The following is a 16585-nucleotide window of genomic DNA, read 5'->3' as shown; positions in this document are numbered from 1 at the left end:
ATTAATAAAGAAATATGTAAATAAACTTGTAAACTCTTTATAAAAGGTAACCTGAGACAAGTTTTTTTAAAAACAAAACAAAAAAAAACAAAAAAAACTCCATATCTAGTTTTTTGTTGAAGGTTTCTAAAGTTGCTGACAGTTGTTGAGGGAGGCGTTGAAGTCAGGCTGTTGACTCTGCAGGTCTGGGATCAGTTCACAGCTGATTCTAGTTGTGAATCAGTACAACTCATATTTCTGGAGTCACTCAGTTGCTCATTAAAGGTGGAAATGACACAAACATCTCTTAACATCTCATCCTCAGCAGGGTCAGTCACTATTCAATGAGCCTTGGGTTTATAATAGACTGTTGTCAGATAACAGCAACTGATCCAAGATGAATCTGAGAAATTCTCTCCCTGCAGAGGAAGAAACACAAAACACAGGAAGTAAGCGACGGCATGAAGTCAGAGAGGGATGTTCATCATTTCACTAAATCAATTCCCAACACTCCTCAAACTCCTACAGAACGACAGAATTAAATTTTAGTAGTTCCTGTTTTTAAAGCGTCCGTAGATGTCCAGTCAACTATCACCAGGTTATTGTGACACTGAACAAAACGTCAAACTGTGATGATTCTCAGGTACGTTCTGAGTTAAAAGTTAAGTTAAGTTAATTTTCTTCTAAATGACACAGAGTGTAAACACATGTGAATCATGTCAGTATGTTCAGATTGAACTGATTATCCAGAGGAAGCACTGACCTGACTGCGTCTGCATATGTTGACGTCGGTATACTCGACGTTTGTCTTTATGTCTACCCAATCTGTGAAGACACAAAGTTAAAGTCAAACAAGTAGAACTTTATTTATAAAGCAGTTTCTGTAGGTTCAAAATCAGGATTACTCAGTGTTTGACAGTTACAATAAAGGCAATAAAACATTTAAAAGAATGAGACTCTATGAGGCAAAGACTGCATAATAATACATGTATAGTGGGATCAAATTTTGTCACTTCTGGAAAGTCTTTAACAATATTTCCAAGAATCTTAGACACAAATGTATTCATTTAAAATGTAATCTAATCAGTGGCATTAAATAGAAACAGAGTTAAAACCTGCCTCGTCGACTGATTGTCTTCTTTTGGTGAAGATACTTGAATTTGATGAAGCAGGAAGCCAGTGGAACGAGAGCAACACCAGAAACGACAACAGAGATTATAATGGGCATCAAACCTGTTGAACAAAGAAAATAAAATATGTCAAAACAACAACCATTAAAGGATGAAAGATAATTTTTTAAATCAGTGTCAAATCAGAATGAATCTTACGATGTCTTTGGTCTGGGCTGTCTAAACCTTCTCTCTTCTTTTCTCTGCAGGTCGTGGTCACATTGACTGGAAGAGTCTTATGCTCTGCAGGGTTGGCAGCCACACATCTGAATGAAGAGTTGAAGTCCTGCTTGTGTACAGAGAGAAGCAGAGAGACAGCAGAGCTGCTCTGGTTCAGGATCTCCTCGTCTTTGTACCACAACAGTGTGGTCTCTTCAGCTTGGTCCACAGAACACAGCAGGGAGCAGCTCTCAGAGCTCACACTCAGTGTTTTCACTGCAGGAGATGGGACAGAGTCTGCAGAGGAAAGACATATGAAGACCACTGACTTTAGAAACTACACTTTCAGATTGATGTTCGTTGTCTGAAGGTTCTCAGTCATCCAGGTCATGGTTTATCCAAAACAAGCAGAAAACAAGAGAAACTGGACTGGTAGAGTTTGTAGTTTCTTCAGTTTTAAAAGACTGGTGGGGAGTTTGGGTTTATATATGAACATCCATGAGTCACATATGTGACTCTACTATGTTTTTCTCCTGCCCTCAGAGTTCTCTGACTGTTCTATTTAAACACATTTACTGTTCCAACCAGTAACTACAGGTGTCATCAAACCAACCAGGACTGAGGTGTTCACTTTAAGTGGAGGATTCCCAGATCAAGCAGCAACATATGAACTGGATAAGGATATTATTAGAACAATGACAGCATCAAGACACACAAACTGGAAGAAGAAATGGAACTTACCAAACACTGAGACTTTATAAGATGTGGTAAAAACTCTTCCTGTTGTAGAGTCAACAGAATAAACTCCTGAGTCATTATTCTTTAGACCTGTGAGTGTAAAGAGTCCAGTGTTTTTGTCCCAGTGAATTCTGTTCATGTAATTTCCCCCTAATATCTTGGTTTTCTGATCATTCACCATAGCAATATTCGTTCTTCCATATAAGAGAAATCCAAGCTCCATCACAGGGTCAGGTAGAGTGATGTTTCCTCCCACAGTTCCTGTCAGGTTCTTCTTCACCTCCTCAGTATCAGACAATCTAATCACTGTAAAACATGAAGAGACACGACAGTAAACATCAAGTCACAACCTCTGATCAACATGAACAGGAAGTCTGCTGCAGCGTTGTCAGGTTCTGTCTTTAGTTACGTCCTAGTTAGGTCTGACCAGTGTGGGCTATTTTCAGCCTCTTTCTGAATCTCTTTATTGGAAAACAACAACCACACAGTTACACCATGTTGAACAATGACTGCAGCAACATGTAAAGCTCCAGTTTTAAATAACCAGTCTAGTGTCTCGTTGCTTGCTGTAACTTCGTCTTTCAGATTATGTTAATGCCACAAAAAAACAACTGTTGACTGATGAGACTAAAGAGCAAAGAGAGAAATTCTCAAACTTTATCCAATGATCATCTGATGAGAAGCTGCACTGATGAGTTTTAACAGTCAGTGGCTTCATGTTTCATTCACATGTAGAGGAATAAATGTGAAGAAGTGAAAAGTTGATGATTGATCACAAATCCCCAGTAAAGAGAAGCAGCAGAATGATCTGTAATGATATTTATTCTAAAGCTAGAGAAGCTCCTCATGTTTCTACTCTGTTTTTTTTTTTTTTTTTTTGGTCCAACACCTTCCATCAGCTCAGGGAAAAGTCTCAGATTCTCCGTGAAGACTTACCTAAGAAGAGGAAGATGATGGTCCTCCATACCTCCATGATTGGAGACATAAAGCATCATTAAATGGAGACAGACATGGTGAAGTAAAGCTGATACGTGGAGACAATAGCGGACACGACTCTATTCTCAGGTTTGTTAAGAGGACTAAACCATTAGATCATTGTGGGTAGGGGAGCTTACTTCTACTGCAGGAAGTGGAATTATTTTCTTATTTCCCTTCATCAAAATGTTGCTGATACCACAGACTTGATAAACACTTAACTCTATACATTCATCAACAGATATGTACTGTACATACATGCTGCTTAAAAGTTTATATACCCTTCAGAACTTTCTACATTTCTGCATAAAAATTATTCAACACATCAGTGGACCTTTACACAAGTCCTGAAAGTAACAAAGAGACCTCAATCAAACACATCAATCAGAAATATTATACTTAAGTATTTTTTTATTCAAGACAATTAATCATTTGTTCATATCTGTGAGTTGTAAAGTAAGAAAACGTTTGTTTCCAGTATGTGCTGTGACCTCCTTGTCACTAAATGTTTCTGGTAACTGCTGATCAGTGGTCTACAGCAGCTTGGAGGAATTTTAGCCCATTCCTCAGAACAGAACCACTTCAGTTCTGAGATGTTGGTGGGTTTCCTCACATGAACTGCTTGCTGCAGGTCCTTCCACAACATTTCTATTGGATTAAGGTCAGGACTTTCACTTGGCCGTTCTTTTGTTGAAGCACTTGTGTTCACAGTTGATTGTAGTTGTGAATCAGCACAGCTCATATTTCTGGAGTTACTCAGTTGCTCATTAAAGGTGGAAATTACACAAAAATATCTTAAGCGTCTTCAGCAGGGTCTGTCACTATTCAGCCTTGGGTTTATAACAGACTGTTGTCAGATAACAGCAACTGATCCAAGATGAATCTGAGAAATTCTCTCCCTGCAGAGGAAGAAACACAAAACACAGGAAGTAAGTGACGGCATAAAGTCGGAGAGGGATGTTGATGGTAAAACAGCTCATCTGCAGGAACCTGTGGTTCCTCTGGAAGAACATTAACACCTTTCACTCCATGTAATGTACATTTGGAGGTTGCAGGTATCAGAGTTAGCAAGATTACTTTGGGCTGACTCTCGTGTGCTTTGGGATGAAGAGTTTTTCTCTAAATCAATTCCCAACACTCGTCAAACTCCTACAGAACGACAGAATAAAATTTTAGTAGTTCCTGTTTTTAAAGCGTCCGTGGATGTTCAGTCAACATCACCAGGTTATTGTGACAATGAATAAAACGTCAAACTGTGATGATTCTCAGGTACGTTCTGAGTTAAAAGGAGCATTTTCTTCTAAATGACACCGAGTATAAACACATGTGAATCATATCAGTATGTTCAGATTGGACTGATTATCCAGAGGAAGCACTGACCTGACTGCGTCTGCATACGTTGACGTCAGCATACTCTACCTTTGTCTTTATGTCCACCCAATCTGTGAAGATACAAAGTTAAAGTCAAACAAGTAGAACTTTATTTATGAAGCAGTTTCTGTAGGTTCAAAATCAGGATTACTCAGTGTTTGACAGTTACAATAAAGACAATAAAACATTTAAAAGAATGAGACTCTATGAGGCAATGACTGCATAATAAAACATATATGGTGGGCTCAAATTCTGTCACTTCTGGAGAGTCTTTTAATATATTTCAAAAACTCTTAGAGACAAACGTATTCATTTAAAATGTAATCTAATCAGTGGCATTAAATAGAAACAGAGCTAAAACCTGCCTTGTGTTTGACTGATGGTCTTCTTTTGGTTAAGATACTTGAATCTGATGAAGCAGGCAGCCAGTGGAACAAGAACAACAACCAGCGACGACGACAGAGATTATAATGGCAATCAAACCTGTTGAACAAAGAAAATAAAATACGTCACAACAACAACAACAACCATTAAAAGATGAGAGTTACATTTTTTTAAATCAGTGTCAGAATGAATCTTACGATGTCTTGGGTCTGGGTCTGGGTTGACTAAACCTTCTCTCTTCTTTTCTCTGCAGGTCGTGGTCACATTGACTGGAAGAGTCTTATTCTCTGCAGGGTTGGCAGCCACACATCTGAATGAAGAGTTGAAGTCCTGCTTGTGTACAGAGAGAAGCAGAGAGACAGCAGAGCTGCTCTGGTTCAGGATCTCCTCGTCTTTGTACCACAACAGTGTGGTCTCTTCAGCTTGGTCCACAGAACACAACAGGGACCAGCTCTCAGAGCTCACACTCAGTGTTTTCACTGCAGGAGATGGGACAGAGTCTGCAGAGGAAAGACATATGAAGACCACTGAGTTTAAAAACTACACTTCTCTGATTTCCTTCCTCATGTTCATCAGGGAAAGTCAAGAGGGAAACATATTCAGACTGATTGTTGTCTGAAGGTTCTCAGTCATCCAGGTCATGGTTTATCCAGGACAAGCAGAAAACAAGGGAAACTGGATTTGTAGAGTTTCTAGAAAATGTTTTATCCAAGTCTTCAGTTCTAAAAGACTGGTGGGGAGTTTGGGTTTACAAATGAACATCCGAAGGTGTTACTCATCAGAAACTCATAGGACTAGTGTCATATGTCCAGATACTCACCTGTAGTTGGAGGAGACTGTTTTGATCTGGTCTTCTTTCTCCAAAGGTCTTTTTAGAGCAGGACTCTTCAACATGTCTGACTCAGTTGTCCCAGAGTGACTCCTTTCTTCTCTTTACAGTGCTTCATTGGTTTAGACACGTTTTAGAGGAAAGTCTTTTTATTTGTGGTCCAAGATGTCAAACATCTTCTAGAAACTCTACAAGTCCAGTTGCTCTTGTTTTCATCTCTTTTTCAATATTTATGCTTGTTGTTGGTCTGAAGGTGATCAGTAGACATTAAAGTCTAAAAAAGTTTCATTTGAATTAAAGTCTGTGAACGTGAAGTAAAGCAAAGGTGAACACATTGTAATATTGGCCAGGAACTGCTTTCATTGTGTTCCAGGTACTGACAGACAAGTCAGTTAAAAAATAAAGGTACTCTGTTGTATGCACATATTTTCAGTCAGTCTGATTCATTCCCCAAAGTCAAACGTATTTTTCTGTCAAGTCAGTCCTGTTTTCATGATTGAATTTGCTTTTTCTCAGTCTCATCTCAGGATATCTGCAGCAGTCACATTAATGTTCATGTTGATGTTTTCTATAATTAAACACACATTAGAACTTGACCTTTATAATCATCAGACTACAGCAACCACAGGTTCTCTATACTAAAGTGTTATCAGATATTGACTTATCGCAAACCCAATGCTGCACCTTCACATTAAAAGCATTTAACTCATCTGACATTTATTATGAAAGAGTCACAGAGATTGCTATGTGTTTCTACTGCCCTCAGAGTTCTCTGACTGTTCTATTAAAACACATTTACTGTTCCAACCAGTAACTACAGGTGTCACCAAACCAACCAGGACTGAAGTGTTCACTTTAAGCGGAGGATTCCCAGATCAAGCAGCAACATATGAACTGGATATGGATGTTATTAGAACAATGACAGCATCAAGACACACAAACTGGAAGAAGAAATGGAACTTACCAAACACTGAGACTTTATAACATGTGGTGAAAACTCTTCCTTTTTTATGGTTAACATAATAAACTCCTGAGTCGTTCTTCTTCAGACCTGAGAGTGTAAAGAGTCCAGTGGTTTTGTTCCAGTGAATTCTGTGTATGTACATGTCATCTTCTATCTCATATTCTCTTTGTTTCACTGAAGCAATAAGCTTTCCTCCATATGATAGAAATCCTCTCTCCATCACAGGGTCAGGTAGAGTGATGTTTCCTCCCACAGTTCCTGTCAGGTTCTTCTTCACCTCCCCAGTATCAGACAATCTAATCACTGTAAAACATAAAGAGACACGACAGTAAACATAAAGTCACAACCTCTGATTAACATGAACAGGAAGTCTGCTGCAGCGTTGTCAGGTTCTGTCTTTAGTTACGTCCTAGTTAGGTCTGACCAGTCTGGGCTATTTTCAGCCTCTTTTTGAATCTCTTTATTGCAAAACAACAACCACACAGTTGCACTCCTGCACTCCCATCGTGTCTCTTTCTTTTGGTCCAACACCTTCCATCAGTTCAGGGAAAAGTCTCAGATCCTCCGTGAAGACTTACCTAAGAAGAGAAAGATGATGGTCTTCTGTGACTCCATGACTGGAGACATAAAGCATCATTAAATGGAGACAGACATGGTGAAGTGAAGCTGATCTGTGGAGACAATAGCGGACACAACTCTGTTCTCAGGGTTGTAAAGAGGACTGAACCATTAGGTCACAGTCAGGGGGGCGAATCTGCTTCAGGAAGTGGAGTTATTTTCTTATTTTGCTTCTTCACAATTTCAATAATACCACAGAGACTTGACAAACACTTGACTCTATACACCCATCAAACAATATGTACTCTACATACGTGCTGCCTAAAACCTATTATGAAAAAAAGACACAAGTACTGAATGTAGAGAAAGAGAACCCAAACACATGAATCAGAAATGGTATACTTTAATGTAATTTGTCCATATCTGAGTTGTAAAACTAAGTGCCTCCTTGTTTCCAGTATCTGCTGTGACCTCCTTGTAACTAAATGTTTCCGGTATCTGCTGATCAGTCGTCTACAGCAGCTTGGAGGAAATTTAGCTGTGCTATGACCCTTTAAGTGTCACGGCACTAGGAGCCCAGTGGGTCGTTGCAGCAAACTAGCAGCGGTTCATCAAGTGTGTGGAAATACTTCACTAAAGATGAAGCCTATACTGCCTCTGGCAGAGGAACGGTCCAAATCCTCTGGACAGCAGCCAATTAACAACTTCACCAAATGTCCTGTGGTAACAGAGAGAAGGAGGCTGCACATCAACTATTTGATAAAGTTAGACCTTTAGACCTTTAGCTGCAGTACACAGAGAAGGCTTTAATAGTCCACAACACGCTGTGGAGGAGAGGTTAGTCGACTTTAAAAAATCGTTCACCACCTAGTGAGCATTGATGAAAAGTAGTCATTTCCCAACGGATAAAGACAAAGAGTGAATATGGTGTTCAACTGAAGACCTTCAAGAGGTTCCACACATACATATTTGTTCTAGAGACAGAGATCTGGATCGTATAAATACTGCATTCATCTACACTGCAGTCTCTAAAGCAACATAAACCAGGAAACATCATCTCTCTGCAGCAGCACGATCTTCTGGTCGACTTACCTAAACCACATAGGTCTTCCTGTTCCATTTAAACGCAGAGTGGCGTGTCCAGCAGTCTGGTCTACCACAGCTCAGCATCTATAAGAGAGACGATCAGCTCACAACAAAAACCCAGAAACCATCTTTCATTTCTATAGAAACAAACCACAGAGCTCACTTTCTCATGAGACGTTCTGCACCTGCATTTTACCCTATGAGTGCCCACTCCTCCGTGTTAAGGAGCCTTCTATGTCGTCACTGTCTTCGGTTTACAACCGTCTGCTCTTCTGAGAAAAAGAAGCAAAACATTTCTCTCCATCTATAAAACATTTCTAGTCTGGAACAACATATTCTTGAGTGTGATCGTATGTTCAAGTGTAACAGTCACAAATACACATGAGCTCCTTTACTTTACATTTGGGAGGTTTTATTTTTAAAGTCTAGACTTCTTCCAGGCGAAGTAGTTTGGTGCTTTTATTTTGAAAACACAATACAGACATGATCCTCTGTGATGAGTGTCGTCAAGGAGTTGGACCTTGTTTGAAAGGCTTCTATACAGCCTCTTCATTAGGTTCTGGTTGCGGTTACATGCTTTTATTTTGTAGGAGTAGTCTGGTGCTTTTGAAAAGAAAACTCAGCGCTGAGATGAGGAAACCTATAGCACTGGAGGAATTCTTCACGGCCCTGCAGAGCACGGAGGGAGGAAAGCCCCCCAGCACCAGTGGGATTCCTGTAGAGTTTTATAAGGTGTTCTGGAGAGAGATGTGTGAAGATCTCCTGACTGTTTTTAATGAGAGTTTTAACGACATGCTGCTAATGTTGAGCTGCAGGAGAGCAGTGATAACTCTCCTGCCAAAGAAAGGAGATCTCCAAGAGATTAAAAACTGGCGTCCAGTCTCTCTCCTCTGCTCGGACTATAAGATCCTGTCTAAAGCCCTGGCCTACAGACTGAAGGAGGTGATGAATCTCATTCCAGTCCAGAGGTCAAACCTACTGTGCGCCTATCCTAGACCTGTAGATCTAGCCTAGATAAAATTTCTTTAATTCTGGACCTTTTAGACATCTCTGGGTCTTTGGGCATCAAGACTAGTCTTATTTCTTTGGACCAGGAAAAGACTTTTGACCGGGCCGAGAGGTTTGGCCTCAGCCCCGGTCTCATAGCTATGATCAAGGTGTTGTACCAATACATTGACAGTCTACTGAAGATTAATGGAGGATTAAGTGCCCCCTTTAGGGACCAAATTAAATAAGCCAAATTAAATAAATGAAATTGGTTGAAACCAAAATTGTCTTTTAGAGGTCGGGTGTTAATTATTAATGACCTGGTTGCGTCGGATCTCTGGTGCCGGCTAGCTTGTTTAGAACCACCTAAAGGTCTAACAGCGAAGCTAGAAGCTGTTCTCGTTGATTTTTTTCTGGGATAATTTACACTGGGTGCCTCGGAGGGTTTTGTTTTTATCAAAATGTGAGGGAAAACACGGCCTGGTACATATCCAGAGCAGATTAACAACATTCAGACTGCAGTTTTTACAGAAATTTCTCATAGGTCCAAAAGATCTGGTCTTTTAAAAAGGACAGAAGGACTGGGGCTGAGACTCCCCAGGAAGAACTGGAATATGTTGCTGGGGAGAGGGACGTTTGGAGTTCCTTACTTAGCCTGTTCCCTCAAATAAGTGGATGGAAATGAATGAATGAATGAATGCAGTATAAAGAAAGTGGGACGAGAAGGTAAAGTCAAGCTGGAGTTAGAGGAGAGGAAGTTAAAGAGGAGAGATAAACGGCAGGAAAACATCAGACTAACTAACAGCACTTCCAACTGATTACTAGAAAAAGCTTTCATGGTGTTAACACCAACCTGTCAATCACCAGCAGCCCATATTATCTGCCAAGAGTTTACCACATCGCGATTGATGCTGTGTACTTCCCTCCTAGTGCTAATGATAAAGATGCACTGAATGAACAGCCCTCAGGACAGGGAGAACCAACCTGCCCATGACATCAGTTGCCCGTACATATGGCCAACATCTACTGGAAGTAAACCATTGACTGTGGATAAGTAGTTCATATAAACCCACCTCAAAGAAACCCAACCATCTCTTTACAGCTCTGAAATGTGTCCTCTTTGATCAATGCTACAACCACCTTGTTGTTGGAGGTCATAAAAAATCCAGCAGTTAAAGTTCACCTTTCTTTCTGAGGTCTGTGACACACCAAGTTAATCCCAGCTCATCTGCTTCCTTCTTCTACAGACTACTGCCATCTGCTGGTTTGAAGACTTATTTACACTATTGCAGGAGCAGAATCAATGTGCTGGCAGCGTGTTCAAGTAAATGGTCTGCACTTATAACACTTGTCCACCTTAGTGGTACTCAAAACACTTTAGAGTTAGTTGGCGTTAGTTAACCCTAACCCTAACCCTCATTCATCCTCTCATTCTCATCTACAAACAAACAAACTTCTGTATCCATCTTTAAAAAGGTCTTTCCATCAACAGTGCATCCTCTGACCCTAACCCTAACCCTAACCCTCTCAGTGGTTAGACTGTACAGTCGTACACGGTATTCATTCATTATATAGGTAGCTCTTGTACTTACAGCTACTCTGTGTAATTGTACACGTCAACAACAGTATTCATTCATTCACTGTTTAGTTAAATGTTCCACAGTTCCACCCGTACATCCTCTGTTTATATATTCCGTTAGTATTCTGAGTGATAATATGTTATATGAAGACTAGATAGAGCAGTGAAGTAGTCACAGTTATGGTACTGATTGTATGTGTCCTGTTAGAAAATACGCCAATCAGCCAGAACATTACGACCACTGACAGATGAAGTAAATAACATTGACCATCTTGTGACAATTCAGTGTTCTGCTGGAAAATTTTTGGACCTGGCATTCATTGGTGTGGATTCTTAGACATGTAGCACCCACCTAGACCAGACCAGGCACCCCCACCCCATAGCAATGACACTCTTTGATGGCAGCAGCCATCCCCAGCAGGGTGCAGCCTGACACAGACACACACACACACACAAAAACACTTTAGGAACAACTAAAAAAAACCTGAAGAACAGCACCCGGCCTCCAAATTCACTAGATTCCAAACTGATCAGGTATCTGTGGGATGATCCACAGAGGCCCCTCCCCTCAAAGTTGAGTGTTGAGAGCCTGATGTGAATCCTGAGTGTCGGCACATTTATTAAAACCAAGACCAGGAGAGTCACAAGGTTTGATATGGCTTTGCAGGGAAGCAACAGTTTAAAGTGTTGATGTTGTTGCTTGTTGTTGAGTTTAGCTGTCAACATGTTCTTCTTTTTATTTTCTAGAATGAAGACATAAACCTTCAAGGTCAACTCACATGAGAATGAATCTTGTAAATAAAGTTCAGTGACTCTTGAAGAGCAGCAGTTTGCGTGTTCAAGTGTGAGCGTCTTAGTTTGTGATTCTGTTTTCATTCATGAGTCTGACCAGTCTGCAGCTTTGAGTCTGAAAATGAAAGAAGGCATGAAAGATGTGAGAAAAGCCTCATTATTTGTTTTGAAGCTGATGTTCTGGTGTTCATGAAGGAGTCTTCATCAGCTGGATGTCAGTGTGTCCACATGAAGTCTGCAGAGGCGTCACTAGATGGCGCACTAGTTCCAAAGTTCATCTCATCCACTGATCTCTAGTTGATGGTTGGACCCTTTGCTTTATCCATTTGTGTGTCTGTCAAACCTGATGTTTCTGTTCAATATGACCTGAGAAGAATATATGGTTTCTATATGTATTTGTCATCAGTGTATCTGTGAAGGTTCTCAGTCACGGTTTATCCAAAAGAGCTGAAACAAAGTCAACTGGACGTCTTTTCTGACGTTTGCTTGTCTGTCCAGCACCCAGTTTTTATCGCTTTTTGGATGTGCGTGCGGTAAACTTTTGCATCTATTTGTTTTAGTGCCAAAAAGATCAAGTAAATTAGGAGAATGTTTACATATAATGGCACTACCCTTCAAAAAAGTAAAATTTCGTAAGAAAAATAAGTGCAATTTGAGCACATTGTGGTCTGCTGTTTAGTCCTGGGTCTCAGTGTTGTGTTCTGTCCACTTATATTACTAAAACAGTGGACAAATTAGTGGTAGCAGTTATTTTCATTAAAAAATTGCAGTCTTTTATGTAACTTTGCAAATTCACACTGCAGGCCAGATTAGACCCTCTGGCGGGCCGCTTTTGGCCCGCGGGCCGTATGTTTGACACCTGTGCTGTAGGAGATCATGTAGATCACTGTGTCAGATCTGGGAACCTTGATGCACCACCTCACATCATCTCCACTGTTTGGCTTTGTAGGAGCAAATAAGGTTATTAATATTAACATGATCATTAATTAGAATAATTACTACAATAACAAAACAGCAAGTTCAGTCTCAAAGTATATTTATAACTTTTAATTTGAAAATCTGACTAATATTTAAATGATATCTATGATAAAAATTGATGATCAGTAGTAAGAGTTGGAGGATCTTGAGTTCTACACAGTAGAGGTTCACTTCTGTCAACATTAAACAGACCAGCTTATAGAAATATTCAAAAATATTTATTTATAAGATTCATGAAAATACAATCTATACATCTAATCTAAGAAAGAACACATTTAGTCCAGTCCTTACTTCTTAAGTTAGTGTTAGACACTTAGTTGACATGGTTAGGGTAAGGGGCTTGGAGTGCATTATGTCAATGAATGTTGTCACGACTGTTGTCGTTATGTTTATGAGTTGTTGTGTTGTTACTTTGCTTTCATTATGTAGTAGGTGTGTGCCGTGCCCAGTAGGTGATTGGTGGGAAGGGTTGCTGGAGCACCTGCCCCTTTTCCCCTTGATGCCCAAAGTGCCCTTTTGTCAGTGTTTTTTTGTTTTTGTTTTTTGTAAGAGTATGTGTGTGTGAAAGTCTGTCTGTGTGGCCAAAATAATAATGAATCAAACAAAATAATAATTCAGATCTACCTTGGTCGGTCACATGATCCACGATTTGCCGTCACTGCCCTGACGTGCCCAGACATGCCCTGTAGCCAAACGGTGGTAAGCTGCTAGAGACAGCCACTACTGGTCTCCCGAAGAAGACCTGTGGGAGTAAACAACAAGATGACTGACGAAGTGAAGTGAGCCATGACCATCCTGTGTGTCGTCTGACTCTGCACACACCTCTCCCAAGTTATAGCCGCTAGTCCAGACATCTCCAAGTCTCCGTTTGAAAAGCGCCTCCTGCATACCTGTGAGTAATTAAAAATCTCCCCCAACTCACACAAATTCCTTGGGCTAGTTAGAACCAGAGCCATAGATAGAGACTCTCTTTCTGGTGTTGACCTCCCTGAAATGAGTCTCTGCAGGTTGGGACAGCGTGCTGTGGGGAAAAAGTATGTGGGCTTCTTTTTGTGTCTGTTTGTTTTGTCATGGGCAAAGTGGCCTCAGGCAATGAGGCGTAGGTTATGTTATTTCACTAAAACTATGCAATGTACATACCTATTCACATAATTTTGGACTATTACAGTATAAATACAACAACAATGACAATAATAATTAGAAGAATTGGAATTGTGATTTTCTCAACCTCTCATTTAAACATATCAGTACATGTTTATAACATCTACACACAAATTATAATAAGCATATTATATCATAATATGCATGCAAAATATATAACTTTTAGAACCTTGCTGTCTTGTGCAAAGGACAAATACATTTAAATTAGGGCCGGGACTTTAACGCGTTAATTAAGATTAATTAATTACACAGAAATAACGCGTTAATTTTTTTTAACGCATTTTAATCACACTTATTTTTGCACCGCGGAACGTTTCTCACTGGATGAGTTTCGGCGGACCGATTATACTGGAGCACCAACTAGCGTTCATTACCAGTGTCCTCAACAAGCAGCGGGTGCTGCCGTCCCAAAGCACTCACAGGCGGTCAGTCTCACAGACAGTAGCCCCGCGCAGCAGCGGTCAGAGCAGAGAGGGAGAACCACGCCACCGCGTCCAGACTGCAAACGAATGACGCACGCGCAAAGCTGCCGCTGATCGCGCCCTGGTTTACAGAGCGGGATGTAAATGTTTCTTCACTGTCACACTAAAATAAATAATAAAATAATAATCCATTTAGATTGTTAATTTTGTCAAGTAAAAACCGTTTGTACAAAAAATGTTAAAAATATTCTAGTTATGGCAAAAAATGCTCATGTTCTTCTGTGCCTGTGACTTGTAGGCTAGAAACTAAACCAAACTTAAGAAAACTAAAAAAAAAAAACTTAAGTTACTGTGCCAGAGTGTCTCTTTAGAGTCATTTTGCCAATACCAAGCCCGGATAAAGGAGGCGCGTTAATAATACAGCGTCCATCACAATTACATCCAAAAGGTAAATTATGCAAATTAGCCGATGACGTCATTTAGCGACTTCTAGGACAGCCAATAGCTACTTTCCTTTCCTGAGGAGTTGGCAACACTGTTCATTACTTCAGACAACAACAAACCACAGTGAACATGAAAGAAGAAGCTGATGAGACCGCTTTGGTTGGCCCCGTGGATGGGAAATTTAGTCATTATTCAATGGTATACTAAAAATCCATATGAAAAAAATTACTTCTCACTGTTCTCAGGTAAAATATTTATATGCGATTAATTTCGATTAATTAATTACAAAGCCTCTAATTAATTAGATTATTTTTTTTAATCGAGTCCCGGCCCTAATTTAAATACATGATTTCTATATAATTTAATTATTTTTTACTTTATTATTAACACTAGGAATAATAAAGGGCAGATTATGAATGGATTCAATTCATGGCTATACAGTACGATTCTTGTAGGTATGAAATGTCACTATATGAGTCTGTGTGTGTTTTATGAGCATCAGATTGTAGTTGATCAATCATATTTCATTCTGAAGAGATGCCTCGTAAGGAAAGGAGGGTAAAGCAGTGTATCCCATCAGGTAAAACATAGACTACTTTTGCTTTGCACTGGCCTCCAACAAACATATGACGGGTGGACAATGATATGGTATGTTTTCATTCCATGTTACATTCTTTATGAATATGGGCTGCTACAATTCAACATGTTTTATTGTAAGATATGTTTCTGTATGGTGTTTCAAATTCATGCTCCATGGGCCCCCTTTTAACTTTGAGCACCTGCCCCTCCAAAGGTCTCTGCACGGCCCTGACTGTCATCCTGGGCTGCTATCCAGACTTATTTTTCTCTGTCTTTCGTTTTCTTTTCCTTATTTCTCATATTCGTTTTTTATGGTTTGGATATTTAGCTGCTCTTCGGTTCAGATTTTGGTTTGGACTTACTGCACTGCAGCAAATGTACACAAATGTAATAGGCACGAGCTACCCCCTTTTAAGTTATTTATTTATTTATTTATTTATGTGATAGGGACAGTGCACATTAATGAACATCTATTCAGACAGCAATAGACGTAAATATGCCAGATTATAGCAACAATGATAATTTGCATCCGCAATCCCTAGGCAGGCAACACCAAAACATGAGAAGACATAGGATAGGACAATAGATCACAATAAGAGCACAACATAAGACAGTACATTACTAAGAAGATAAAAGAAGATAAAAGTCAATACAAGACTGGTTTGCTTTCAACCACTGCTTGAGGTGAGTTTTGAAGGTTTGTAATGTGGGACACTCCCTTATGGAGAGAGGAAGTCCGTTCCAGATCTTACTGGCCTTTACAGAAAGAGCATTTTGTCCAAAGGCTGTTTTTCTGTGTGGGACCTCACAGTCCCCTCTAGAGGAGGCCCTGGTCCTGAGACCACTGTGAGACCTTTTTTTAAGAAAGTCAGACATGGGAGGTGGGGCAAGTCCATGTAACACTTTGTACATCAAACAAGCAAATTTAACATTTTTAAAATTCTCGAGGTTCATTGAGTTGTGCTTTTTTAAGATGTTACAAATGTGAAATGACGATGGTTTTCTATCAAAGACCTTTAAAGGTTTTTTATACAATGATTCAATGGTTTCACAGGATCATTGAGTGTAAAAACATTCCAACAACACCAAGTGTTATGAAAGGTCGTATTTGTTTAAAATTTTTCAAATTGAATTTCACTGTATTAGATATTCCTTTAATGTGGCTCTTGAAACATAGTGTGGAATCAAGTGTGACACCAAGGTACTTGAGAAACAATTTCTATTTCCTGTCTTCCCAAAAATACACCTGAATGTTTGATGTCCAGTGTAGTGGAAATTATCTGAGTACTGACTATCATAACAAAATATTGATGAAATGAACGTGTTTTTTAGCAGATAGTGTGTTATTTAGAAGCTGTGTTTCGATGCCCCATTCACTCCCGTAGTGGAAAATTCCTTAAGCACTGACTGTCTTGTTTTTGCTCACACAAA

The 16585-nt window shown here is 39.7% G+C and overlaps 1 protein-coding gene and 1 pseudogene across 2 annotated transcripts; both read right to left on the bottom strand.

Annotated features, from left to right (window-relative positions):
- Positions 1 to 1275: 1275 nt before the first annotated feature.
- On the bottom strand, positions 1276 to 3075 carry LOC311504785 (T-lymphocyte surface antigen Ly-9-like; the record flags this gene model as incomplete). The annotated part of the gene is made up of 3 exons (XM_084568066.1): positions 2982 to 3075; positions 2049 to 2351; positions 1276 to 1604 (listed from the first exon to the last, which is right to left on the bottom strand). The coding sequence occupies exons 1-3, from the start codon at positions 3028 to 3030 to the stop codon at positions 1276 to 1278; spliced, it is 681 nt and encodes a 226-aa protein (XP_084424192.1). The 5' UTR covers positions 3031 to 3075.
- A 1670-nt stretch (positions 3076 to 4745) lies between these two features.
- Positions 4746 to 7195, bottom strand: LOC311507415 (T-lymphocyte surface antigen Ly-9-like; annotated as a pseudogene). Its single transcript, XR_014699909.1, has 4 exons — positions 7147 to 7195; positions 6569 to 6871; positions 4973 to 5275; positions 4746 to 4874 (listed from the first exon to the last, which is right to left on the bottom strand). The product of XR_014699909.1 is annotated as a T-lymphocyte surface antigen Ly-9-like (transcript).
- Positions 7196 to 16585: the final 9390 nt, after the last annotated feature.

Source organism: Chelon labrosus (genome assembly GCF_963514085.1).
Source record: "Chelon labrosus genome assembly, chromosome: 2".
NCBI lineage: Eukaryota > Metazoa > Chordata > Actinopteri > Mugiliformes > Mugilidae > Chelon > Chelon labrosus.
Note: the sequence above shows the minus strand (reverse complement) of the source record. Positions and strands in the feature narration are given on the sequence as shown.